The 26,610-nt window shown below is 38.4% G+C and overlaps 2 protein-coding genes across 6 annotated transcripts in view; one reads left to right on the forward strand and one right to left on the reverse strand.

The window, feature by feature from the left end:
• Positions 1–26,610, forward strand: part of LOC122184844 (centromere protein P) — a 119,168-nt gene that overhangs the window by 74,803 nt on the left and 17,755 nt on the right. The gene's annotated exons all lie outside the window — the stretch shown is intronic.
• Positions 7,169–25,742, reverse strand: ECM2 (extracellular matrix protein 2). 4 transcript variants are annotated; one of them, XM_042880083.1, is made up of 11 exons: positions 25,440–25,742; positions 24,631–24,710; positions 21,142–21,455; positions 16,759–16,947; positions 14,999–15,550; positions 14,547–14,662; positions 14,072–14,207; positions 12,784–12,941; positions 11,383–11,522; positions 10,004–10,330; positions 7,169–9,273 (listed from the first exon to the last, which is right to left on the reverse strand). In XM_042880083.1, exons 3-11 carry the CDS (start codon positions 21,428–21,430, stop codon positions 9,066–9,068), a joined length of 2,115 nt encoding a protein of 704 aa, XP_042736017.1. In that variant the 5' UTR covers positions 21,431–21,455; positions 24,631–24,710; positions 25,440–25,742; the 3' UTR covers positions 7,169–9,065. The 4 variants fall into 4 exon arrangements, with proteins under 4 accessions (XP_042736017.1, XP_042736020.1, XP_042736018.1 ...); XM_042880086.1 differs by lacking the exon at positions 25,440–25,742 and having other exon boundaries at positions 7,169–7,837; positions 9,023–9,273; positions 24,631–24,877; XM_042880084.1 differs by lacking the exon at positions 24,631–24,710.

Raw genomic sequence — 26,610 nt, forward strand, 5'->3', positions numbered from 1 at the left:
AAAAGAAATGAGTACGTGACAGACTCAAAATAATTCATGCAACTGTACATACAGATTAGCAATGGAAACATGCAAGAAAGTGTAGTAGGTTTTAATGTTTGATTTATATCCAAAATGTAATTGGTCTAATTGAAAAAGAATATATCTTCCAGAATTCTCCATTATGAGAGTCAAACTTGGTAAAAACTGGAAAAAGAGTTCTCTCTGGGAGACTGGTATTTGGTTGGGTTTTATTGAACAAGTTCACAACTGCCTTCCATTAGAAGAAAACAAGCCGTATGTACATGTGTGTATGTATGTAAGCAAAGAATATGCATTGAAATGGGGATCTGAACCATGAGGGAGAGATTCACAAGGGCAGTCAACCTCTAGCTCAGAGGGCTTTTAAGGAATGGAAAGCCTGAGGCTGGAGGATGTAATGTCATGGCACAACCAACCTTCAGGATTTTAGAGAAATTGCTATGAAAAAAATGAAGTCAATTTTAATCCTTTTTTCACAGTTTTCATCCTGTAAAAATATCATTACATAATCACTTAGAAGATTTTTGTCTTGTTTGATAGTGTTGTTGAATATCTAATATTTCCACAGCTGTGTTCAGTATTATTCCTTTGAGAAAAACATGTCTTGTGGAAAAAAATAGGTCAACTTTTATATATTTTCCCTAGGAAGGGCTATCATATGAAAAGTTCCCACAGAGAAACATGGTTATATTTTGCTAATACTCCACGCAAAGCCTGGTGTTTTTCTGTGTGAATACTCCTAATGCTACACTTGGAACAATTTTTTTTATTTCTGAATTGACAGAACTGCCTCAAAATACTTGATAGAAAATGGTAAATTAGCTGATCCGTTTATCTGCACTGTGTTAATACAAAGACCAATCTAAGTCAGAAGCTACACATTACAGAAATTTTACCTTCAGTAACTATGCAGAGATCTGTGTCCCGTACAAAGAATAAGCAAAAATGAAACGAAATTTCTACCAAAGCACAGTAATCATTCACTAGTGGCACTAGGAAGTTCCTTGCAGCAGGTTAAAGACGGCGTGTGGTGTTTGTGAAGGTGAGCATTTTAAATAAAGCCAGCGTTTATGCTTTAAGTTACTTTAATTGAGAAATCCTTGAAAAAAATCCATTTAATGAATGAAGTTGGGATGGCTCAAGCAGGCATTATTGCTTCGGGGAATTCACTTTACTTTTGAGAGTTTGTTCTCCTCTTGTAGGGAAGATGCAGGGTGTGTGTCATAGAATCATAGAATCACAAGGTTAGAAATGACCTGCGAGACCATCTAGTCCAACTGTCCTCCCATCACCATTCCTGCCATAATCACTAAACCATATCTCATAGCTACTTATCCAGACTCCTCTTGAACACTGCCAGGGATGGCGACTCCACCACCTCCCTGGGCAGCCATTCCGTTGCCTGACCACTCTCTGAGAGAAAAAGTTCTTCCTTATGTCTAACCTAAACCTCCTCAGGTACAACTTGCGGCCATTTCCTCGGGTCCTGTTTGTTGCCTGGGAGAAGAGGCCAAAGCCCTCCTCACCACAACCTCCCTTCAGGAAGTTGTAGAGTGCAGTGAGCTCTCCCCTGAGCCTCCTCTTCTCCAGACCGAACAATCCCAGCTCCCTCAGTCGCTCCTCATAAGACTTGTGCTCCAGACCCCTCACCAGTTTCATTGCCCTTCTCCGGACACGTTCCAGAGCCTCAATGTCTTTCTTGTAGTGAGGGGCCCAAAACTGAACACAGCAATCAAGGTGCAGCCTCCCCGTGCTGAGTACAGAGGGATGATCACCTCCCTGCTCCTGCTGGCCACACTATTTCCAATGCAGGCCAGGATGCCATTGGCCCTCTTGGCCACCTGGGCACACTGTCGGCTCATGTTCAGCCGAGCATCAACCAACACCCCCAGGTCCTTCTCTTTTTCACACTCATCCAACCACTCATCCCCAAGCCTGTCACGCTGCATGGGGCTGTTGTGCCCAAAGTGCAGGACCCGGCACCTGGCCTTGTTAAACTTCATCCCATTCACCTCAGCCCAGCAATCCAGCTTATCCGGATCCCCCTGAAGGGCCTCCCTACCCTCAGGCACATCGACACCATCTCCCAACTTGGTGTCACCTGCAAACTTACTGAGGGTGCACTCAATGCCCTCATCTAGGTCATCAACAAAGATATTAAACAAGATGGGCCCCAGTACCAACCCCTGGGGGACTCCACTTGAAACGGGTAACCAGTTGGACTTCACTCCATTCACCACTACCTGCTGGGCACGGCCCTCTAGCCAGTTCCTTACCCAAAGCATGGTGTACCTGTCCAGGCCACGGGCAGCCAGTTCCCCCAGGAGAATATTGTGAGAGACTGTGTCAAAGGCTTTGCTGAAGTCTAGGTAGACTACATCAACACCTTTCCCTTGTCTACCAGTCTGGTCACCCAGTCGTAGAAGGAGATGAGGTTGGTCAAACACAGCCTGCCTTTCATGAACCTGTGTTGGCTGGGTCTGATCCCCTGGATGCCACGCACGTGCTGTGTGATCTCACCCACGATGATTTGCTCTGTAACTTTCCCTGGTACCGGGGTCAGGCTGACAGGCCTGTAGTTCCTCAGATCCTCCCTAAATGTCCATTGCAGTTGGCATGCTTGTAGGACTGGATGTGACGTATGAGGCTGGAGCATCATTGCCTTTTGACATTCGTAGGAAAAGAGGATAGCTAAACCCCTGCAAATCCCAAACACCAGGCAAACGTTCATACAACAGTCATTGCTACGTTGTTGTGGCATTGTACATTTCTCCATACTGAAAAAAAGGCCATTTCTGAATATACAGCTTTGAAGGTAATGCCCAAAGTAAACCTCATTACCCATAAAACCAAAGCTCATAAACTGTGAGAATAAGCTACAAGGATAACTAGTTACAAGGATAGAGTTTTAGGGGATAGCTTTCCGTAGGCCTACGAATAGGTATCAGTGAAAGACAGAGCTGTGCTTCTAGATTTGGCGTGTGACTGAAGCAGGATTCATGCATGCTGTGAGGACTCACATACAGCAGCACAGCTCCCAGGTGGTGATGAGAGGTGAAGTTGTCAACGGCTCTCTAGCACACCTCCCTGTTCAAATGAGAAGCCCCTTCGTTTGTATCGTGTAGTGTCATTGGAAACGTGATTCATTGCTGGGGAATTTTTAGTATGGAGTGAAGAGGCAGTCATATATTGCTGCAAGAAACTTCACTGCAGTGCCCAGATTGTGTATTGGGAAACTTTATGAGCTCTGTTCACAGGCTGGAAGTTCTATTCAGCACCAGTTAGACAAGGCTCTGTACAAAGTGCTTAAGAACAGCTGTACTGGATCAGATCAGAGCTCATTTAGTCCAGACTCCTGTCTTTGGCAATAGCCAAAAATAGTTCCACAGACAAAGGGTGCTGCAGTTTATTATATTCCTTTGCTTTTAGTTTTCCTAAAGTAAAGTTGTGATTTTAAGACTAAAGTTGTGATTTTAAGACAGCTCCTCCGTTCAGCTTTGAGATTCATTTTGAGATAATTTGACTTTTTTATGCCTTACCCTTGAGGACTGCTCATTTATTGCGTGAAAAAGTTGACACTATAATGCTAGCAAGTCTGTTAGATTAGTCTTTCTTTACTAACTGGAGTATTTCAGTATAATAAAATGAATGATAATTTATCCTGGGTTGTTTTACAGTGTGACCAGAACTGTTTTACACAGTATTGACTATGTAAGTTCCTTCACAGAACAGTATATAAATGTTTTCACAAGGGTAATTTAGTGAAGTAATAGCTGTTACAACTTGTTCATCTCGTATGAGCTGTAACATAAGTTTTTGAAATGTCCTCTTTGGTATTCTCCATTCTCTTCTTCAAGCAAAAGGGAAAAAACATCTTTTTCCTTTAAAATTTATGGGTTTTGCCCTAAAGTGGGGTTGGGTGTCTATTAGCAAAGAACATGTAATGACACTTTATAGTTCACATACGGATAACACCAGGGGAATGTATTTCCATTGAATCACCGTAGCAGTTCTAACAAAACTGTAAAAATTGTTCTTGGTGGTGTTTGGGTGAGGCTTCTTGGTTCTTGAATCAGTGTGAAACTTTAAAGCACTGTGGTAATTTTCTAGGATAACAGCAACTAAATACACGGTGATTACATGATTGCTTCTTTGTGTGGAAAAGCAGATCTGTTTAATACATCTTAGAGTTTTGTATTTGATGTCTTCCCTACTTCTAGATGGAAAATTTGTTCCAACATTTTTCCACAATATTTTGAGCCTTGCAACTGTTCATAAGTTGTTGACATCATTAAACCAGAGCTCTTATTTCATGTCTGCTATTTTTCCCCCCATTTAAAATGTTTTTCAATATGCCAGAGGAAATAAAATTAAAGCCTTTTACCTTGAAATAGAGAGTTTGGGATGTGATGGTAACTAGCTATAATAGAAGGGTAATGTTACTAAATAAGGAAGAGCAGCAGGGATCTCTCTGTGGTCCATTAGAAAACAGAGAAGTATGTCTTTTGAATGAGTCAAACATATTATTATGAACTAGTTTTTTTGGATTGCTGTTTATACTTCTGTTACTTTTCAAGAAGGGCACTAAGGCTGTTGTGCTGACTGTCCTCCAAACGAGGCCAAGGTGCACAGCTGACTGCTGGTTCTGGTCTGATCTTTACCTGTCACCTGCATGGAGAAAAAGCTTTAAAAGTAGTTTCAAAGTAGGTCTCTATAAAAACATGCATTTTTTCCAAGGTAGTTTTCACCTCTGTGGTTCGGACCTTTCACAGAATGGTTGTAGTGTTGTTATACTCCCCTCAAAGCACTGATTTGACCTGACTTTTGGTCTTCCACAACTTGATAGCGTAACTATTTTTTCACAGTGGAGAGTTATATAAAAGTTACAACACGTGCTGATACTGCGTGCTCATTTTGTTTAATGCCTTTAAACAGAAGTTACCCTTTGCAGGTTGTTTCATACTAAAAAAAAGTCTAAAGAGGCATTACCTGTTGGCTCCATTGTGCCAGCAGCTTCCAATGAGTAGAAGCTTTCATGGATTACATTAGGAAGCTTCCAGCTTGCAGACTACCTGATATCTTACAGCTCTACAAATATGCAATCTGCAGGCTTGTTTGTTGAAAATTGCTTCATGTATACAGTTATCACATTATCATGTAGGATTATTTTGGTAGTATTATTTCATATTTGTAACATTTTACTGGACATAATTTTGTATTCTCTGAAAAAAAAAAACATACATTTGAATGTAAATATAGAATTTCAAATTAGAAAATGTTTTCTCATTTAGAGAAAATGAGAGTTTAGGCTAGTTGACATTTGTATTACTGCACAACAGAGATGATCTGTTTGTTTTGTTGCCAGGATATAGCTGTTTTTAAAGTTTCCCCCATAAGAGAGATGTTACAATTTCATTTATTTCTTTCTGCAAAACAGCAGCCAAAACACGGGGAGAGAAATGATGAACTCGTGCTTTCCAGTTCTGATTACTGAACACTAAGATCTTTTTTCAGTATGTGCCAGTTTGATGCTTGCAGAATCGAAATTTGGGAATGGTGTCAGCCACTCTCTGTTGTGCTATGTGAAACAGTGCCCTGGGTGACATTTGCTTTGTTTTCTTGGGTCATTACAGAGCTGGAAGTCACGCCTCAAACCTTCTCTTGAGGCAAAGCTCAGTGATTTGTAACCTTGACAGGAGGAAATCTCTTCATTCTTTTTTCAGTTGAAATGGAAAATGGAGAACTGTGGAGAATGGTATGTACTGTGAGCTGTACGTTTTTGGGAACGCAAAGGTTCTAATGGCTGAAACATGTGGAATAATTAACAGTGCTCTCATTTCATGCAAGTGAGATGGCTATTGCTTTTCTGAAAAGTTTTTGAAGAAAGTGCCTGTACCTTGTATTGGAGGAAGCCTTGACCCTAGGTGTTGCCTCAAATTCAGAAAGCTATCCAATCCTCTGTGGTAACAGACTTATCTGCTGGATGCATTAGCAGTGCATGTCCCTGTCTGCCCGGTCTTAGCAACCTGCAGCTTGTTCTCACTTGAATCTCTGGGTCAATACAAATGCACCTATGTCTGCATCTGGAAAACAAGAGAAAGAAGAGCATTTCTCTGCATCCACCCACATCTGATTTTGGTTCAAAACTGTTGCTTGATTTGTGAGTTTGTGCTGACTGAATTTCTGCGGGCAGTCATGATTCCACCTGTCTAGGAATAACGTGGAGTCCCTGCAAGCATCTCAGCTGAGCTTCTTGTCGGACTAAAAGATCAAATGGTGCCAACTTCCATAAAATTTAGCAGATTTTTGAAGTATTACTGTTGGCTCAAACAAAATGTTTCAATTCCTCAAGAACATTAAATAAAAAAAAAAGTTGTTATGGGGTTTGATCCATAGTAGCTTTATAAAAGCCTTCTGAGACTGATAATGCTTTCACAGAGCTATATTCTAGTCTTAATGTCTTCTGAAGTGTTTTCATTACAATGCAAATCTGCAAAAATGATTTACTCAAATATATTGCAGGGACTACACAGTAACTGTAGGGTTGCTTTTTTGTTTTGTATTTTTTGCTGCCTGTCGGATATTTACCATGCTGGTGGTCAAAAGATTCTGAGTTTGTTCCCCTATTTTTCTGGACCAAGAATGATCAGGTCTCGTCTGTCTCACTGTCACAAGACATGCAATGGTTATCATCCTGTTCGCTTTGTTTATAAAATCCTTTGAGGTTCCCTGTTGCAAAATAGTAAGATTTATTCATTCTATAATAAAGCCTATTTTACCTTCATTGTAGTTTCTAATTTAGAAGAATGAACAGACTAAAACTGCTTGTGTTTGACATATGAAAATGTTATCCAAATTTAATTTCCCATGTATTTTTAAGTGAATATCCATCCATTTGTTGCATAACTTCTGTCCCTTGACTTTTTTCCCTTTCTTGGTCTTCTGTCTCTGCTATTGCTCTGTTCTGACTCCAAAATTGTTTTCCTTCAGTCTCTCTGTTTCTGCAGCATTATGTTAGCATCATAACTTTAAAATCATGTTTTGTTACCAAGTGCTTCTTGTATGAGCAACTTATGATAGCATGATGCTAAATAAGCTTGACATGCATTGTATTACGTGAGCAGAGGAAAAAATCTTAGACAAAAGATTTGCATAAAATCCAGTTTTATGATATCTTAAAAGTGAAAAAGCACATATTGGAGATACAAATCACTACAATATGACTTCTGAACATAATTGACCAAACAAAACATCCAAAGCAATTGTTTTACAGAAGTCCACATACCTTAGGAATGTTTCTTACATGGAGGTTGTATTTTGACTCCCTGCACAATGGTAACGCTGTGCCTTGCAGGTGATGATTTATTTGGATGAGAGAACTTTGACTTTGAACTATGCAATTTTGTGTTTATTGTTGTTGTTTAGCTTCAGAGAAAATAGAATTCAGGAAGTTTCTGTATATTTTCTGTGTGTTCTGTGTATCTCTGTATCTGGAATGAGCTGAAATGTCTGTGTTTTGAGGGCAACCACCTTTGCTGTTAAATGGCCACGAACAATGTATTTATGCTGATTACACAGAGTGTTTGCTGGCAGAAGATTGAGATATTTGGGAAACCATTTTCAGAGTGAGGGAAAGAATTACAGTTCAGTAGTTGGTATGTATCCCCTGAGGGTTTGTATGGTATGCAGTTGTTTACAGCTTTTATGTGCCTTTTAAAATGTCCCAAATGTCAAAATGTCAACATTTTAAGCCATTTCATCCTTTGTTCCCATCCATTCTGAAGAAGATATAATCAAGCAGCAAAAACCTATAGTACTGGGGAAAAAAAGAGTAAATGTTGTTATTTCTTGCAGAATAGCCCAAGAAAAAATGGAAAGTAATTGCATGAAAAATAATGACCTCTCAGTCACCTCTAGTCGTTTATTGTCAGCAGCCCACTCTTTCAAGAAAATACTGTCGAATTTAATGAATATGGAAGCTGCTGAAATTACTTTCAATTTTCATGGATTATATTCTTTAAAAGAAAAATATTAACTGTTTTCTATCAAAAATTTAGACCACTTTATAGAAAGAATGTAATACTAAAGTTGGAGCAGAATATTAATTTTGTTCGTTTTTAAATCTTTGAGAGAATAAACCAACTTCTAGGGAAACATCCAACTGTAAGTACGTACTTGTATACCCACGTGGACATTAATATCAAGTATAAAATTGAAATGGCTTCATCAGTATCGTCTCTACTGGGGTGATTTAAGACTATCAGTAAGATTTCAGTTAACAACAAACTGGATTTTTGGAAGTTTCAAGAATATCTGTCCAGTCATCAAAATAGACAACGTGGTCTGGGCAGTGTAAAAATCTGAGCCAAGTTAGGATTGTCCAAGCGAAGCGGACCAGCCGCCCTTTTTTCTTTTTTTTCTTTGTTTGGAAAAACAAAAATAATAATCCAGGCAGAAGTTAATTGCTCTAACTTGTCAAATTCCGTGTTTGAAGACTGGAAGTTTTCATTGTCCCATGTTTTGAAAAGAATTGATTGCTTTTCCAATGAAATTTCAGATGGAAATTGGGTAAGAGATTTTCTCTATTACTGCGTGCGTATGAAGAAATTTGATTCTTGCACTACAGAATGTTTGTAGTTCAAGGTCTTTCATTGGAATCGATTTTGAAACTAATGATACCATTTAAAATGGTTTAAATTCAGTTAATCAGATCAGATTGGACCAAGCTGGCTGCTCAGCTCTATTCTCTTCTGAAATTTGGTGTTGTGGGGCTGTGTCTGAGGTCACAGTTTTGTCTACTGTATTTAAGTAGAAGTTTTGTTGGTAGAAATAAAGATTTGACGGGTTTGAGCTTCTGTTTTTACATTTAATATTTGCATAGTGGAAAATATTAAGAAATACAATTCTACCTTTGGTAAATAACATCTTCTATCTTATTTGTAGTAGTAAGGGGGGTTAGAGAGAAGTAAGCAGGCATGTTAGTGGCAGAGAATAAATAAACCTGTTTTTCTAGAAAGGCGTTCTGCAGTGCCAAAGTTGGGAATTTATTTGGTCTTCTGTGGTTTAAGAACAATGCTGCAGTAGGATCTTATGCATGAGAACGAATGTGGTGATAGCTGTCTTGTGTTGATGTAATTGTGCTCAAGATGAACATGTTCCAAACGTGAATCTTCACCCTCGTCCTCTTCACTGTTGTAGTGAACATCATCATCGTGGAGGTGGGTCCTGCAGATGCGTTCTGGAGGGACCGTCCTGTGACAGTGTGGGAGGAATTTGATTGATTAAAACAACTCGTAACTTCTTCATTTAATTTAGAAATGCAATTTATTAATATTTCAATATGTTTATCAATATGTTTTTTTAAGTAATCATTGAAGACTTTTGAAGTCATTCTCCCTTAGATTTTCCCCTTGCATTTTCTCATTTATATCATATACTTTTTTTGAGAAAAGTATTGCCAACTTGCATGAAAGCGTAAACTTTCTGCATGACATACATAAACCCCTTTTACTTTGTTTTGAAAGGAGAGTAGAAAGGAATTAAAGAAAATGCCTGACTTCACAGCTGGAACTGACTGAAAAATGCTCAAAAGGCTTTCAGCTGAAGATTCTTTTCAGTTTTTGTTGCTTCTGGGCTTTTTTGGTGAACTGTTTGGTCTGCGGTTCAAGAGCAGCAAGAAAGAGATGTCCTTTGCTGTGTGCATCCAGTTGTGGCTGCCTTGGTGGGAATGTGGCCCAAGCAACATTAGAGATTGCTTTTCTAGAGAGAACTGCTGCTCAGCATCTCTGTAGCATTTTCACAAATAGGATAAAGGGTGAAACTGTAGTTTTCTCCCTTTATGTGCAGAAGAAATACTGCAGTGGAAGACTCAGGATTTAGCTCCTCCTTCAAAATTTACGAGATGAATTATTTACTAAATGCGAAAAGCTCTGGAAAGAAAGCACGTCTTGTAAAACTTTCATGACATTAAGCTTGCATTTACCTTATTTTGTTGTTGTTTAGTCTTAGAAAACGTAATTTTCTCATTTCTCCAATTCCAAATGGTACAGACTTTAAATCATTGTGATCCAAAAACAACTCTCTCAGAGAGTGGTATGCTCCAAAAAATGACACTGGATCTATTCCATCATCAGTAAGCTTGTTGAAGGACAGGTAGAGATACTCCAAACCTGGTTTCATGTGACCAAAGACATATCCTGGAATCCTTTCAATCTGATTTCCTATAAGTATCAGGTGGAGTAAAGATTTTGGCAGGTAGGAGGGAACGTGATACAGCTTATTGTATGAGAGATCAATTGATTCCAGGTTTCTGCATGAAAGGAGAAAGAAAATGGGACAGAAACATCATAGCGTGCTGCATTATTAATGCTACATTCTGTACAAAATGACAGACAGGAATGAGTAGAGATTGCTTGAACAGAGGAAACTGGGGAAGTAGTTTGTGATTTAAAAGCACTGAGAATTGCAATTAAAAATTATGTCAGGATATTCATAATAAGCTTGGACATTTACTGTTCCTCTCATTGGCCTGGATTTTTAAGTTTTATTCTAGATCCCATCTGAAACTGTAGCACTGTGTGAGTGGCTGCTTCAGCATCATTCCAGAAGCTGTTAGTAAAGGCATGGTTCTTTTCAGATGAAACTGTGTGTGAATCCAGAAATGAACTGTGGCTTACAGGCTATGGCAAGGCATGCTATGTGACTTCGCAAGTAATTTCCCTTGGAAACTGCTTGTGTGCTCCATGAACTTTGAGTAGTGAAACTGTAAGTATCATTAACTTCTATGTGACAGAAGAGTGATTTGGACTGCAGGCTTATTTTAGTGAGAATCATTCTTCTGAACTTCAGAATCATCCCACTGTTTCTGTAATGAGGCCTACTTAATTACTGAATGTTCAGATGGTTGATGACATGCTCTGCTCATATTCTGCTCTTGCACGATAGGAATGCACAGTCTTCTCTTTGTTTACTTTTGCAGTTTTTAATCTAACATGAAATTAGGCTAGAACGACATTTAATTATTTTTAATTACCTCTGAGATAATGATTTATTGATTCAAAATTATAATTGTATAGAGTATTATTGGTAATATTTGTTTTTGATTGAATAATCAGAAAAAAAGTGTTTACTCTTCATGTTAATACAGCACAGATTTGAGATGTTAAGATAATTTTTGTTTTAAAGTTCACAAAATATTTCCTAGATTATACAATTTGAGGAAAGGAAATTAAGAAAAAAATAGGCAATTAGCAAATTGAAAGATAATATAAAGTTAAAAGTTATGACATATAACTATTAATTTCATTATCCGACTCACTCGCAACAGAAAGAAATAAAGTATTTGAAATGTTTTATACTCACTCTTGGTTTATCCAAGCCAAAGGTGCTATTCTGTGTTCTTCTAATTTGTTGTGCTTTAGCACAATGACATTTATTTTTCTTGTATGATTAAAGCAAATTTCTGACACTTCTTCAATTTGATTATTTTCAAGGTATAGCTCCTATAAGTGCATTTAGAAAGAAAATTTGTGAAAGCAAAATATGCTCTTATTTCCCATTGCAAAGTAAAAAGGTAGTTGTTAAAGGTCCTTTGTATTACGTGGTAAATATTTTAATTTGTGGATGAAAAGCAAATAATCTGAACCAGAGTTTGTAGACGTAACACAACTTGTGGTAAACAGTGATTTTCAAAGCAGATGGTTTTCCTCATTTGTGAGAACGCAGATTGCTTTGAAAGATGAAACAGAATAGCAGTGCTTTAATTTGTCCTGCCAGAAGCTGCATGCTTTGTGATGAGGGATTGATGAGATTGATAGGAAGCAGGTAAATATGTGTATTTCTTCTTCTGGAAAGCCATTAGTGGGAAAAACATCACAAATTTTTACTTTCTTAATATACTTGCTGGGTACCAGTGAGCTTTGAGACTTTTAAATCTAAAGGAAAATTAAAATGTTAATGTTTTACAAAGCTTAGTGCTTTGAGTCTGCAATGTATCAGAAGTATGTTTTACAAAACCATAGATTGACTTCCCAATGCCCTGTAAAGGAAGATAAACATGTCACAAACCAGAAGTGAGCAACAGCTGAAGTATGTATAGGACCTGAATAAACAGGAACAAACAAAAGAAGTTCAAACTCTGGCAGGGGAATGGGATAGGAGACTCCTGGAAGAAGAAACTTTTTCATTAAAAATCAAGGGAGGATGAAATTGTTCAGGGCAGGAGTCTTGTTCAGCCCCTCCAGTTCTGGAGGAATTCTGCAAAGGTTTGGAAAATTGAGACATAGAACAGCCAAAAAAATAGAAGAGGACAGTTAGCCATAGGCATCAAAAGAATGTTTTTATTTTCTCTCTCTGAGTCTATACAACCTTGGTTTCTTCAGTTTTTCACTATGAAACAGGCTTTTCTTGTTTTGTCATTATTCTTGCTGCTCTCTCATGAATAATGTTTTTTCACTGAAACTATCTCTATTAGATTATGACTGTTGCATGGATGAAGAGGCAGAACTGATGGTTTTAAATGTTATTGTTCTTACAGCCATGGTATTTTGTGAGAGCATACGAGAGAAATTTGGACTTGAGACATCCTACTGGGACGGAGTCAGTGAATAAATACGTTTCTATGAATAAGAATTAGTGTACCTCGAAACAAAATCACACAGTTTGGACCAACTTTGTCTGATGATAGTAAAGTAGGGAAAGAAATAACAGTTACTGAAAATGGATGAAAAAATAAAGCTGTTTTTTTTTTCTTTTTTGCTTTACCTCAAGTGTGGTGGGAAGGCCTTGAGGGATAATCCTAAACTTATTTCTTCCCAGTCGCAAATAAGAGAGGCTTTTCAAGGGGTAGAAGGCCAAAGGACTGACGTTTGCTTCACTGAGTTTATTTCCTTCCAATTCCAAGGTGACCAGGTTCTTTAAACCTGAGGAGAAAAGGTTTGAAGTTCTGTTAGTGACTGCCATCTCAATCTAGTTAATTTTAAGTTTAAAATTTACCCATCTTAGACATCACAACGATCGCAGTAATGAAAAATCGTAATGTCTTCCTGAATGGGTTTAAATTCATTATCTCATTGTCATAGAATTGTATTTTTAATTGGTTTAGTGCAAAATGAGGTTTTTCAGCTGCAAGAGCTGTGGGTAGTTCTACCCTTTAGGCCTCATTACTCAATCAGCAGACGCTTGCAATGCCGTGTTGGGGCTGACCTCTGTGCAGTCAGTTGCCCAATGATCCCCAGTCTCCACTCACTTATGTGACAGTGGGTACATCACCCTTGCTTACTCATACCTTCCCCTCCCCGCTGGATGCCATTCAACCATTTGCTATACCAAGTGTTGAGAACTCTTCACAGATTATATACTGTTCCTCTTCCTGAAAGAACAGACCACGTAGATCTCAGACATCCAAATGCAGGCCACAGAAGAAAGCACTGATTGGGGTACGTTAACAAGAAATACTATTTCATAAGAGGTTCCTCATTCACAAAGAAACCTACTATTGTGCTTGGTTTTGTTTTAACAAAAGCTTTGATCATTTTAAACTAAAAGGCTCTTGTAGCCCGTTGGCCTACATTTCCTTTCTCAGCTCCAGCATTTATATTGCTCCACAGAGAGCTATGTCACCAAACCATTCCAGTTTCCATGGGGACCCTTTTGGCAGAAGAGGAAAGGGATCAAAAAGTTCAGCTGAAGTTATGGCATGGATCAGCCCACATTTAGCTTTGCTAAAAATGGTTGTGAGTTGCTCTGATTATGTTATGAGACACAGAGTGGTCAGATTACGGTTCAGTAGTGAAGGTGTCTTCAACACACTCCAAATCAACCTCTACTTAGTAACCGTAAGCCTGACGTGTTACTTTGCTGAATGGTGGTTCCCTAAGAAGGGAAAATGCAATATTTCAAAACTCGGTCATGCAAAACTTTTTGCTTTTATTTTTTGCCTTATGGAAACATGGCACTCTCATTATATCTAATCAGATGCGCTTGTTTGAACAGTTTGCTTTCCAAAGGTATTTTTATTTTTTCATGTGATTGGTATTATTTTCCTAGATACCTTGCAAGGCCTCTTCATCAATGGCATGGAGTTGGTTGTCATTTATTTTTATTTCTTCCAAAGTTGATGGCAGTTCAGAGGGAATATGTACCAGCATGTTTCCATCCAAATACAAACGCTTCAGCTTTTTCAGGGTCTCAATTAAAAGGATGAGTAAGAGAATACAGGTCATGAAGGTGTAAATTACATGGGTAAACATACATTATGATCAGTTACCATTTGAAAACTTCTAAGCAGCAGTGCAGTAATGTGTAGTGCTTCTCATGAGTGCTTAACATTTAATGCTTGGTTTACGTCATTTAAAAATCTCTAGTTATTCCTGATTGCAAGAGAAATTCCTTGAAATAGCCAAGTTTTAACTGCATTGTAAATATACAGTGATTACTTAGATAAGTTTTAGATCCAGAGAATTAAAACTGGAAAAACTTCAGGTATTATTCAGCCATAAGATAACAGAAAAGTTGGGCTTTCTTACCTTGAATGCACGTGGACCAATGCCAGAAGAGGAAATATTATTTTTACTTAAATCAATCCATTCCAAATTCGGTATCCCATTGAATGCTTCATTGGAGATGGTGGTAATAATGTTTCCTAGGAAATAATTCAGTAACGTAGTTTGGGTTATGAAGTACAGTATGTGTTGAGTTGTGTAGTGTTGTACATATAAAAATATAACACTATTTTATTATGTAAAATATTTGTGGATATCTATATTCATATTAATGTTTAAATTCTAGTGTAAGCAAATTAGCATATCTTAGCAGTTATAATTTATGGCGTTAAGAATCCCAGCTGTAAAGTAATTAATACATTTATATGACAGGAAATTACAGTGTATTAATGCTACTGCTGACTTGAATATTAGGTAATATTTAGGTAATATTAATTTAAGAGAACAATGTAATGTAAATTACACCCACTAATTACCTGTAAGGTCTAGACTTGTTAGGTCTGGATCTGAGATAGGTGGTATTTGTGTAAGCTTGGCGTTAATACAGCTTACTGTGGATTCTGAGGTGGAACACGCAGCTGGCAAAGGAGGAGCTTCTATCGGAGGAACAGGAATGGGGAAAGTTCCATCATCTTCATCACTTTCGTACTGTTCCTCTGCATCTCTCTCTCTTGTTCTTGCTCCTTGCCTCTTCTTTATTACTTCTTTTTCAAGTTGCAGCTCTTCCTCTTCAAACAATCTCCTTCTTTCTTCATCCTTCATTCCATCGGGCTTCTCTTCCTTCTGATGAGCTTTATACTTCTGTTGATTTTTTTTGCCTTTCTTTTTTCTCCTCTTCTCACCCTTCTTATGAACCTCTTTGTCTTTAATCTCTACCACTTCTGTTCTAAGCAGTTCATCCATTTCAGTTTCAGTATGTGCAGATGACAGCGCGTTGGGGTTGTTGTTGAGGTTGTTGGGTTCTGGCGAATCACCAGACAATTCGATTATATCATCCAGTGAAACAATATTTGAATCCAATGAGGAGGCTGCCCAGGTAATGAGAATTAAAAAAAAAAAAACAACAACAAAACAATCTGTTACAGTTTCAGTAATTCTTCCTTTCATATAGTAAAAAGATGGTCACTGTAGAACAGCAGTGTTCTCCTCAGGTGATGAGTCAAGAAGAATGAAAATATTCCTTTATATTCCTGCTTGACAGAGGAGTCAGCCTGTGCTGAATGATTAAACCAGCTATGCAAAACCTTCTGTAGGTGGGTATGACTCCCTGCATTTCCAGAACAAAGGGTGAAAATTTGAACATAGCCTTTCTTACCTTCCTTTCTGAATTAGTATACCTATTTATTCATTTACTTATTTTATGTTGGTGCAGGGTTCTAAAGAGGTGAAAATAAAATTTGCGGGAATGACAGAAAGGGAATTTGAATAAAACTCAAAATGGCTACAGCTGGTTCTCCTGTGCAAGGGACTGCCAAGGGTAGAGATGGATGTAGATGCAGAGTAACAAGGGAAAGGTATTCACTCAATTACCAGAGGTTTCACTTGCCCAGCAGGGCAATTCCCGTAAAGAGAGTGTAATTGTTTCAAATAACTTCTTGTTCTCCAGTTAATTTCTCTTGTGTCCCAGTGCATTTCTATGTGTGTGTGTGTTACACAGCTGCACAGACAAAGAGGCTAAATATTTTTACAGTAAGAGAAGGTTAGGTATGGGGAATGGGAAAAAGAAATCACAGTCTCCTCTATTTTTCATTAAAAACAAAAAAGCTTTTATATAATTTCTTCAATGAAGCACAAGTGTGATTGTAGTCCTGTTGTTTCTCTTAACTTTCCTCTCTGCAGTCAGCTAGGTGCACGTGTTTTTACACTTTCCACAGATATTTACCAGACTTTACCAGACTTTATGTTCGTGAGTGCTAGTAGTTAATTATCAATCCTTTGTAAGTAAAAGTAGGATATAAAATGTAACTGGATGTTTTCTTTCTTGATCTATTTACCAAATTTTTATACAGGGGAAGAAAAGCAAAAAAGGGGAAAAATAGAAATAAAATGATCTTCTTTACATATTTTCTAAAAATTAAAACAAACTCACCTAGAGCTGCTCTTACCACATGATTCAGGGCTTTTTTTCTCTACAGAAGTATTATGTGTACCAGGTAATCCTTGATATTATTAAGTGTGTATTTTATGTAAGGTTTTGCTTGAGGTAGTTTTAAAATAGTAAAAATATGTACTATACCAGTATCAGAACAAACTGGGCAGCATTCTCCTGCAGGTATGATGGTCTGGGGACATTTCAGCGGATGGCACATGGTTGTGTCACAGATCACTTCTCCTTTTGAACAGAGACATGTAATGCAGGGCTTGGGAGACCAGACAGCTTTATCGAACATGATCATCCCGTTAGCTGTGCACTGCCCCTTCTTTCCTACGAGAGACAGAAAAAACGGAGTTAAATAGCTTCAACAGAATTACAAGCAACAGTGTTTATTTAAAACTTTGCAAAAAAGCACTGCTATTTTGTTCACATCTTGAAAGCACATGAAATACTCCCTATTCTAAGTATCTTATGCTTATCCCTTGGTTTTCTTGACCTTATCGTCTTCGGCTCATTAGCAGTCTCTAATCTCTCCTTTGATTCTTGGCCTCAGCTGTGAAGGCAGCCAAGGGGGAGAAACACAATTAAGGTGTGTGTAGCTGTTACCTGCTTACAGCTTCCTGTCAGCAGAGTGCAGGCTTTCTGTCCCTCTATCTGCTCGCCCCTTTCAGGCAGTTGCCATAACTGTTCATTTCCTTCTCTTCCTGGCCAGCTGATGAAAAACCCTACCAGCTTTGTCTTCTGGAAAAGCTTTTGAATTCAACTTCAGAGATATTCTTAAAACAGGAAAATTAGATCTAAATGGTGAATGCCTGAGAGTCTTGTGCATGGCAGCTCCTCTTTCCTCCCCATCCTTAGAAAAGCAGAAATCACAGACTTCAATGAAAGCTGTGCGTAGATTGAGTGGAGAAAGAAGCAAAAGTTCTCTTCATCACAGTGATATTAAAACAAATCATGCAGAACATGAGAATAAGTTTTTCCAGGTCTCCCTTTGTTTATCTCTTGTGCGAATGACATACCCACTGATGTTTTGTATGCTGAATGAGAAAGCTTTCTTAAGGCTCTGTGGAAGCAGGAGGATGTCAGTATTCACTGTATAGTGACTGTTCACAGGCTTAATGCAAGGAAAATCTGTTCTGTAACAGCTTGTAAGATGGCAAGCATCATCTCTCCTTGTACCTTTCTTTATCTGAAAAAAAACCCCACCTCTTTGCTTAGAAAATAGCCAGGTTTGTGCAACTTCTTGTACTAATAAGTACTTTCTCCAAGGATTCTGAATGTGAACCTAATGAAAAAGAGATTTCCTTGGAGTAGTAGTTGAATATTCCAGGAAGAAATGTATAAAGATTGCAAGCTACGCTCATAGATTCAGTAGGCAAATTGTTCAGGGAACATGAAGAGACTGCTCCAAGTCTCTCTCTTTCCTTCCAGTGGTGGAATCTACCTCAGCAAATATTTCCCTAGGCAGCTGTCATCCAGGCTCCAGGATAAACATTGTGCTTTAGCATGACGTTTTTGTTGTGGGATTTTTTTTCCTTTTAAGCAAGGAAAGGCCAAGACAGAGATTCTTTATCCCATGCAGTTCTTTTGCTATTTGCAAGCATGCTTCTGAATCTAGTGAGAAACTCTACTGAACACATCTTTCTTTTCTCTGCCTAATTAATGAAATAATGTATTGCTGAGGGGTTCATTTCAGGCTGAAGTTTCTTTGCACTTCCCTGTGTACAAAGAGAAAATTTCCTCTTTGTTTAGGGATGGTTTGACTTTCTCCTTCAGCCAGTATAAATATTTTCCAATACAGTGGAAAATTTTTGTCTCAACTGAGTTCACATGTGAGAGGCTTGTCTATCCTTTGAGATAGACAGTGTCTCTGTAAGGATTGTGTGCAGGATTAGTTGCCCCACTATCTGCCTGGTCCATGCTTGGTTGTTCAGTTATAAAGGGAGAGCATTCAGGATTGTCCATGACCATCCTGGCAAGATCCCTATAGATCTGATTCAAATAAAAGCCTGAAATATCTCTGATATTAATATTTAACTCAAAATCCGACATTTTGTGAAATCCTTAAAGGCATTTCAAGTCTCAACTTCATAAAAAGGTATTCCTGTTAGATATGAACTTGTCTTCTAGGATAGAGGTTATCAGATTCATTCTGTGATTGGCTGATAGAAAGGGGGAGGAATTAAAAATTTGCATTTGTGATTTTTGAGGGGCCGATTAGTCCAAGTTGTGTATGTATGGCTTCTGCTGCACAAAGTTCTGCTCTCATTAACTCAAGCCATGTTAACTGAAGGATATGAGTTAGCCCAGGGCAGATGTTACTTGGCTGTAAGTCCGTCACTGTTTGCTTCTTCCTGTCTTCTGTTTTTTATGTGCTTGCCAATAAGCCACTATTTTTGTTTGAAATAATCTGCAAAGGAAACGCATGCCTTTGGAATTCACATATGAGAGGGAGTAAAGTCTGGGTTGAGATTCCCCTTAAACTTCCTATCCATTGAGTAACCTCAGTATAGTAGCATGCGTAGGAAGAAGTGAGATTTACGAGATGTTAGGAATAATGCCACCATGTACCTGTGATTCTCTGCTTAATAGGGAAACCATAGTCTGAGTTGTTTTATGTTGTGGTGAATTGTTTGATTTGAGTTTGTGTGATGTTTATAGGGAGGAAAGAGAGATGTCCAGCTGCCGTGAAACCTCTATTTAAGCTGCTAATTTTCAGCCTGCAAATTCTATTTGTAAGTTGTTTCCTTTTTCAGGCTTCTAACAGCAGATTAAGTAGCTAGAAGAGTGAAAATTCGGTTCTGGTCTTTGGATTGCATTTTTTTTCTGTTTTGACACATGATTAATAGTAGTGTTCTATTATTTAATAGGTTCTGTTTTTTCCAAATCTGACATTAACTTGCAAAAATCTTGAACTTTAAAAGCTAGACTGAAAAATACCTTGTGGTTGAAGTCTTTGGCATGTAAGCACAAGACTTTTAACCTTTGGAAATATGGTGTAAATCCAGCATGAGGTTCCAAATAAAATGAGTTCAGTGGTTTTAGCTCAGCTTTTGGATGGGAGTCCACATAGAGGGAAAGAAACGAGGAGGTGGCGGGGGAGGGACCATGCATTATTTCAGCATGACTGATGGTCTCTGATAGACTGGAATATCTTACATAAAGTGTATGCTATTTATGTGGTATTTTCCTCTGTTTAACTTTAAAATACATTTTTAATTAAACAGTTTATATGAGTGGTATTTTAGTATGTGTTAAAATATTACAGTCAAGAGTTTTTCTAGTTTCCCAATTAAAACTCCTTACTTAAAAATATTTTATTTGAAATGGGAACCTCCTCCAGGGCTCCTGCTTTAGCAGAGGGGTTGGACTGGATGATCTCCAGAGGTCCCATCCAACCTACAGTTCTGTGACTGACCTAGAGCTCGTGCCTCATGTGATGCACTACAAAGCATTCTGCCTATAGAAATAGAGTATTATTTTATGGAGAAAAGAGGTAGCCAGGGCTTTCCTGTTTTGTTCATAAAATTGCATATGATACTTTTATTTCATGTGTGACCTTTCAGTGCTGGAATAGAAGTTTTTACACCTTTATATCATTCATGAGCTGTTAGTGGACATGCCCCTGTACTGGTGGTGTTTCACAGTACCTCAGTGTCTCCTCTTCAACCTTTGAGCTTCTTGCTACGGAAAGAAATGAGGCACTGTATTATCTCCATGATTATTTAATTGGTTACAAACTGGATTCAGAATACATCTATTTTTAGACTCTTGTTGAATCTTAATTTCCCATTTGTGACATTGTGAAGTTGCAAACATTGTAGAGCAAGACTTCTCTCTTCCCTTACTGCATCAAAGATCAAAAAGATACTTAACAACTCCCTGTTTTCAAGTACTTGCTAGTCCTGCATTCTATGAGGAGTCTGTAGAGTGTCACGCTACAATTACTGGGGTAGGTTTTAGTAAAGACCAATGAAATTATGATTGTTTTGGTGTTTTTTAAGACATAAAGTTCTCATGCAGCTATTACTGTTATTGCTTTATTTACAGAGCCAATAATTATTCCCAAACTATTGCACATAGGTGCTGTTTTTCAAGCACGACAAAAGTTTAAGAGTTTAATAGTTGTGTTATTGGTGTTAGGGCCTAAGTGAAATGTTGTTAATTGACTTAGGAGGTGAGCAGGGAGTTCTTCAAAATGGCCTTCAATTCTCCTACACGTTTGAAGTTATGAAACTATTATTCCAGCTAAATTTGTATTAGATGTAATGGAGCGAGAGTGCAGAAAATATTACTGTGATGTGGCTGAGTAGGCTTTTCTGTGAAGATTAAGCATAGGAGATTAAAAAGGTTCCTATATTAAACACAAAATTACTATAAAAGGCAGTAAAATTAGGTTAGAAAAGGTAACGAGGTCTTACTTCAGTGTGTGCTGCAAGTAGAGCTGAAGCAAAGCTTTAAGGAGTTTAATCTGAAAACAAGAGAAATTTAGCCCAATCCAAGTAGTAGAAGTTCAGTTCTTACCTGGTAAGACACTGTAACTGGATTCATGTCCACCCAAACCTATGAGCGAGTCAAATACTCCCACGACACCATCATCAATGTTAATGAGAGGTATGCTGGGTGCTGCAGGAGCTGGAGGCTTCATCCTTGGCTGTCTGAGGAGCCGGCGCCCTGCATAGGAGCCCTTCCTCAGCCCTCTGTGTCTCATTCTTCTCCTCTGCCTCCTAAGGGCTGCACTTGTTTCATTTTGTGACAAATCAATACACAGTGAAACAAGCAGGAAATAATAGATGAATGACGAGGCCTGCATGTTTTTGAGTGGCTTGGAAAGAGTCCTGAAATGGGGAAAAAGTAGACAATTAGCTATCTGGAGAGCTTTATTAAGATGTCAGAAACATGGTGTACTACTTACAGCAAGAGGACCAACGTATGGTACATCCATATAACCAAGTTTCCTCTTGGAAACAAATTGCCCTGAGACCTCATTTAAGCAGTTTAACCTCTGTGCTTGTGCACAGCACTCAAATTCAGTCATGCAATTGGACAGAGAGAGAATTTATCAGCTGACTGCTGAGTGAGTCAAGTTGAGCTTGAAAGTGTATCTTTTTCAATCAATATTAATCATTAATCCAAAAAGATGGTAGCTTTGCATTTGGGGGTTGCATTTTTCAGGTACTTCAGATGCACAGAGCCAGCAGGCATTTCTAGTTTAGCAATCGTTGCTGCTTCCAGCAAGAGAGTTCCTGAGAGCTATAAATTTTCTGCTTAATTTTGGTTATTAATATTTCCTTCATGTTGTTGAAAATTCTGAAAGCTTTTATTAATTGTATGTAGTCTAAAAATGATGGGTTGCGTTCTGCATTTACTTTCCAAGAAATTGAGAATGACTGCATATCTGGAGCCCTCTTGCATTCCATCACTTCCACTGCACGTACTGTCACCAATAGGTGGCATTCCAGAGCAGAGCGCTCAGGACCCAGCAGTATGCAGGGGAACAACGTGAGGCATGGCTGTGCCACTGTGGTAGCCAGTCTGTGCGTGCCCAAAGTTAATACTGATTATGATAGCATTATTTTTTGAGAAAGGAAACGCTTGTCCTGTGACCTCTGTAACTGAGACTAAAGACACCGGTGTTCTTGTAATGCTGAGAGCTAACGATTGCTGATGAGAGTTGGAGATTTGGAGCACCTGGTCATTGTGGCTCAGACACAGCTTACAGTATGTCCATGGTTTTAGTCTAAGGAACTCTAAAGGGGATTCAAATGGCTTTTTCTTAATGTTTGTCAGCCCAGCTTTATGTGGAGCTTTTCACCTTGGAGATACTCGTTGTATAAACGCTAGATACAAATGCAAGTAGATACTGTGATTCTGCCTGAATTTTTTTTTTTGTTGTATGTTTTTACACCCTTTGATATTTCCTGCTTCATATAATGGGTTAAGGTCTTGGGACAAGTTTCCTAGTTTTTTCTGTGACATAAGGCATATTGGGATTTTGTGCTTTTGATGCTTTCCGTGGCATAATTCTCATATTCTGTTTTCAAACGTGAAGTTGGCAGTAGATGAGCTTATAAACAACATAGTTTTACTCTTTCCCAGTACTGCAGTTTTTATGTTCAACTGATTTAATTTTAAAGTATTGCAGCAAATATATATTTACTTGCAGATTTTTATTAAGCCAAGCCAATACTCCCATATTAAGAGAACTTGAGATGGAGGTGTCTCACACAGGTTCCTATAAAGTCCCCTGCAAGCAAAACAACCCGGGCCGTACATTACTCAGTTCTCTTCCTACCCACCAGAAGTCCGTTGTTCCAAAATGCTAGATAGGTCTATCCCAACCTTTTCTTCAACGAAATGACTGTCAGCTAACGTTTCAAATAGAAGCAGAAGCCTGCACTGTGCACTGGTGATCTGTTCTTTTTCAGGAAGCCTTGCCTCTTAGCACCTAGTCCTGCGGGACAGATGGCCTAATGGCTTTGGTTTCTGACTTTCTCGCATGGTAATGACTGACTATAAAATTGCACAGTAAACTTCTGTTCTGTGTGTTTGCATTGAAAGCAGAAGGAGCCTTCAGGGAAAACTGAGTACACAAAGAAAAACCTTGAACACGTGTATTCATTCTGTTGAGTTAGTGACATCTCCATTAGGGTTACATTTTATAGTGCACTTTATAATAACACCATAGCTATGTAGTTGCAATGTTGGTACATGACATTTGTGCACTTTAATGTTTAACCATTTCTTCCTGTGACCAGAGTTACATAGCAACGTGACTGAAATACTTTTCCATTCTCAATACAGGTATTTTTGCATCTCAGTATTTTTGCTGTTAACCTCCATATTAATAATAAAACTAAATAAGTTCCATCATTACAAAGTGCAGGCAGTTTTCATAAAATACTAGAATTACAAATTTACGAAGAAAAAACCAGACACCTTTCCACCCAAGGGACATCTTTCAGGCCAGCCCTGTTCACATGAGTCCGTATGCTGTATTTTTACAGCAGCTCTTCACTAGTGAACACTCTGTGCTACTCCTTAAGGCCAAAGAGTGTTCCTCACACACAAAATACTGAAATATGTCTTTGTTTCTTACACTGACTAATCAAATAAGAGATATCTCACATTTTCAGGCCCAAATTTTGAATGTCATGCCTTAAGTTTGCTGGGCTTTGTCCACCCATGAGAAGAATGCTCAGATTTCAGGAAGTTACAATTAGTTGAGTGCCAGACAACATCTAATTTGGGGAAAATGCAACCTATTCATCTTATAAGGCTTTTGCAATAAAAAGATTAGGCTTCAAAATAGAATTGTAGATGGCTAATAAATTGAACTTGCTATGTTGTTTTGTTGCCAGGCACACTCAGTATGACTACACCTTTCTGATTTTACCCATGAACATTTAGAGCATGCATGCTATGTGCAAGCATTCTTAAAACCTTTATCGTGTAACACGTTCAGTAGTTTGTAACTTTCAGAATGTTTATCTTCAGTAAGTTCAATCACAGTTATTTTGCTGCCATGGTAATGGAAAGGGTTAATTTTTAAAGCAGCAATCCTTCAGTACCAGAATATCAGGATTTATTCAATAATCTTCCTTTGTCTAGTCAGTCTATATTCAAATGCCTTTCTCGGTTGTCCTGGTCATTTCTCATGATACACAGGAGTTAAACTGGTTTACCAAGGCTTTTCACGTTCTCCTCTTTAAATTGCTTGCATAGAAATGAGTTACATTCAGCCATACCTGCAGAACTAATTGCACTTTCAGTTAGTTTAAGTGCATGTGTTAAGTTAGTTTAAGTGCATGTTAAGTGCAAAGTGCATGGCACGCATTCACACCGAACAAAAAGCAGATCAACGGGTATTGCATAGTTATCTAGAAAAGCATTCATGTTCAGTATTGCCAAATATAGCTAGTATTATTTCATACATATTTGCAAAGTTAACAAGTAGTTTAAGCCATTCAACGCCACGCTTTAAGCAGTAATTTAAAACGTAAAACATTTTACCTTGTAATCTAACCTAACAGCAGAATCTGCTTGGTGTCATTTAGTCTCCAGTTGCAAATGAAATAAAATCACACTGATATCTTTAAAACAAACAGAGAAACAGTAGGGGTTGTTGAAACACGTTAGATGATTCCTTAGTTAAGTCTGAAATCGCTTCGTTCCCTGGGGACAAAGCGCTGCTCTGCTCTGTGTGCAGAGAATCGGCTGGAGCTCTTACTTGGGGAACTGAAGACCTCCGCTAAGTGAAATGAAAAGCAGCACAATGTGTTCGGTCCGTAGGCTGACAAGGCACAGCTGGAAATTCTCTCCCACTACTTACAGTTGCATAAGGAACAAGAAAATTGAGTGTTTTCAAAAGACCTGAAAAATGTGCGTTCGGTTCTGTTTTATGTGCTTAGAAAAATAGTTTCCAGGTGGTGCAGTTTTAGTGCAGATTTACTGATTTGCAGAGATAACATATATTTTGGCAAGCATAAACTTAATGCAAAAACATCTATTAAAATTAAAGCATTTTTCCTAAAATCTTTTTTCTTAATCCTCTCCTGCAATGTGTAGCCTATAATCTATCAGAACCAAAGCTTTATATTGAAGTCTTAGCATGGAAATGTTTTCTTTTGTCCATTTACAGCAATGATTTCACCATAAGTTGTAGCTTATGCATGGAAAATAGAGTCACTTAAGCATTTTCCCTTCATTTTTTGTAAGCGTAATTACATCCTGAAACATGATACAGAGGCACAGCAATCCAGAAGTAATCCAAATATGAGAGCTGAGCATGGGGGAAGGGAGGGGAAAAAACGGTACATTACCACACGTCCTTTGTGTGCCAGCAGAGCCCTTTCCTTCATCCTCAGATAGAGCTGCTGCCGTGTGCCATTCTTCGAGGAGACGATGAGTCTGCTCAGCTCCAGAAATGACAAACGTACCTGCTGGATGAAGTGAGGCGTCTGAGTCCTTCTGACGTTAACGATTTGTTGTTTGCTTGAATTCACACTCTGAGGAATGCTCAGACAGATAGTCACAGAATGGTACAGCCATTGCGTTAACCATAATTGTTAGCCTGTACGTGGAGGAAAGATGCTGAGAGAATGCATTGTCTCTTGAAATAGTTATTTGGTGTCCAGCGTGCTTTGCTCTGCAAAGTCAAAAGTAGAAATAACAAACTTTTGTGGCTTAGCTGCAGCTGCTTAAGAAGAATGGAGATGGTTATACTTAACGAATGGGACTAGAATCTGAAATGAGATAGCTGGGCTCAGTTCCTGTGCTAAAAACATTGATTTGTATATAGAGCAGGTCAAACAGTAGGACAGCAGGTGACAGAAAAGGATGTGTGTGCCAGGTAAAAGACTTTATGCATATGAATGATGGTGTACCTACAAAAGACAAAGTGGTGGCACTCACTTCTTTGCATGTTTAAATGCTACTACTTATGCTTCTGACCATTGGCTTGGGATCACCTGCTGATGCTCAGCTCAGGCATCTCCTGAAAGCCTGCTGAGCAGGGACACAAGGCTGCCTGCTAGTGGCCAATATGGGGGATCTGGCCAACCTTGCTCACCTTTGCAACCTTGCAAAATTCTGGTTTAATGCATCCGCTTTGGACGTGGCTGAATTCTATCTAGTAAATCCCCCAAGTTGGGCTTTAAGAGTGATGTCACCAATGTATTTTTGGCTAGAGTGATCTTGTAAATTATTTCAGACACCTGCAGCTAATTGGTCTTTTATCTTTTAAAAGTAGTATCCTGAGAGATCTAATATTTACTGTCTTCGTGTGAATTATTCACTCTGCTTCATCTCCAAGTGCAGTTCTGCCTATCAACCTCAAATGCATTGCTACTCACGACATGAGTGAGCTGTGCAACATGCATGCTGTTGTCCATTAAGATGTTATAATGCAGATTTATCTCCTTTGAAAACTGAAGAGACAAACATTAAGCAGCAATGAATAAAGTCATTTTTAACTCTTCTATCTTACGGCAA

This window comes from Lagopus leucura, unplaced genomic scaffold (genome assembly GCF_019238085.1).
Source record: "Lagopus leucura isolate 7727_CA_CO unplaced genomic scaffold, USGS_WTPT01 Super-Scaffold_100026, whole genome shotgun sequence".
Taxonomy (NCBI): Eukaryota; Metazoa; Chordata; class Aves; order Galliformes; family Phasianidae; genus Lagopus; species Lagopus leucura.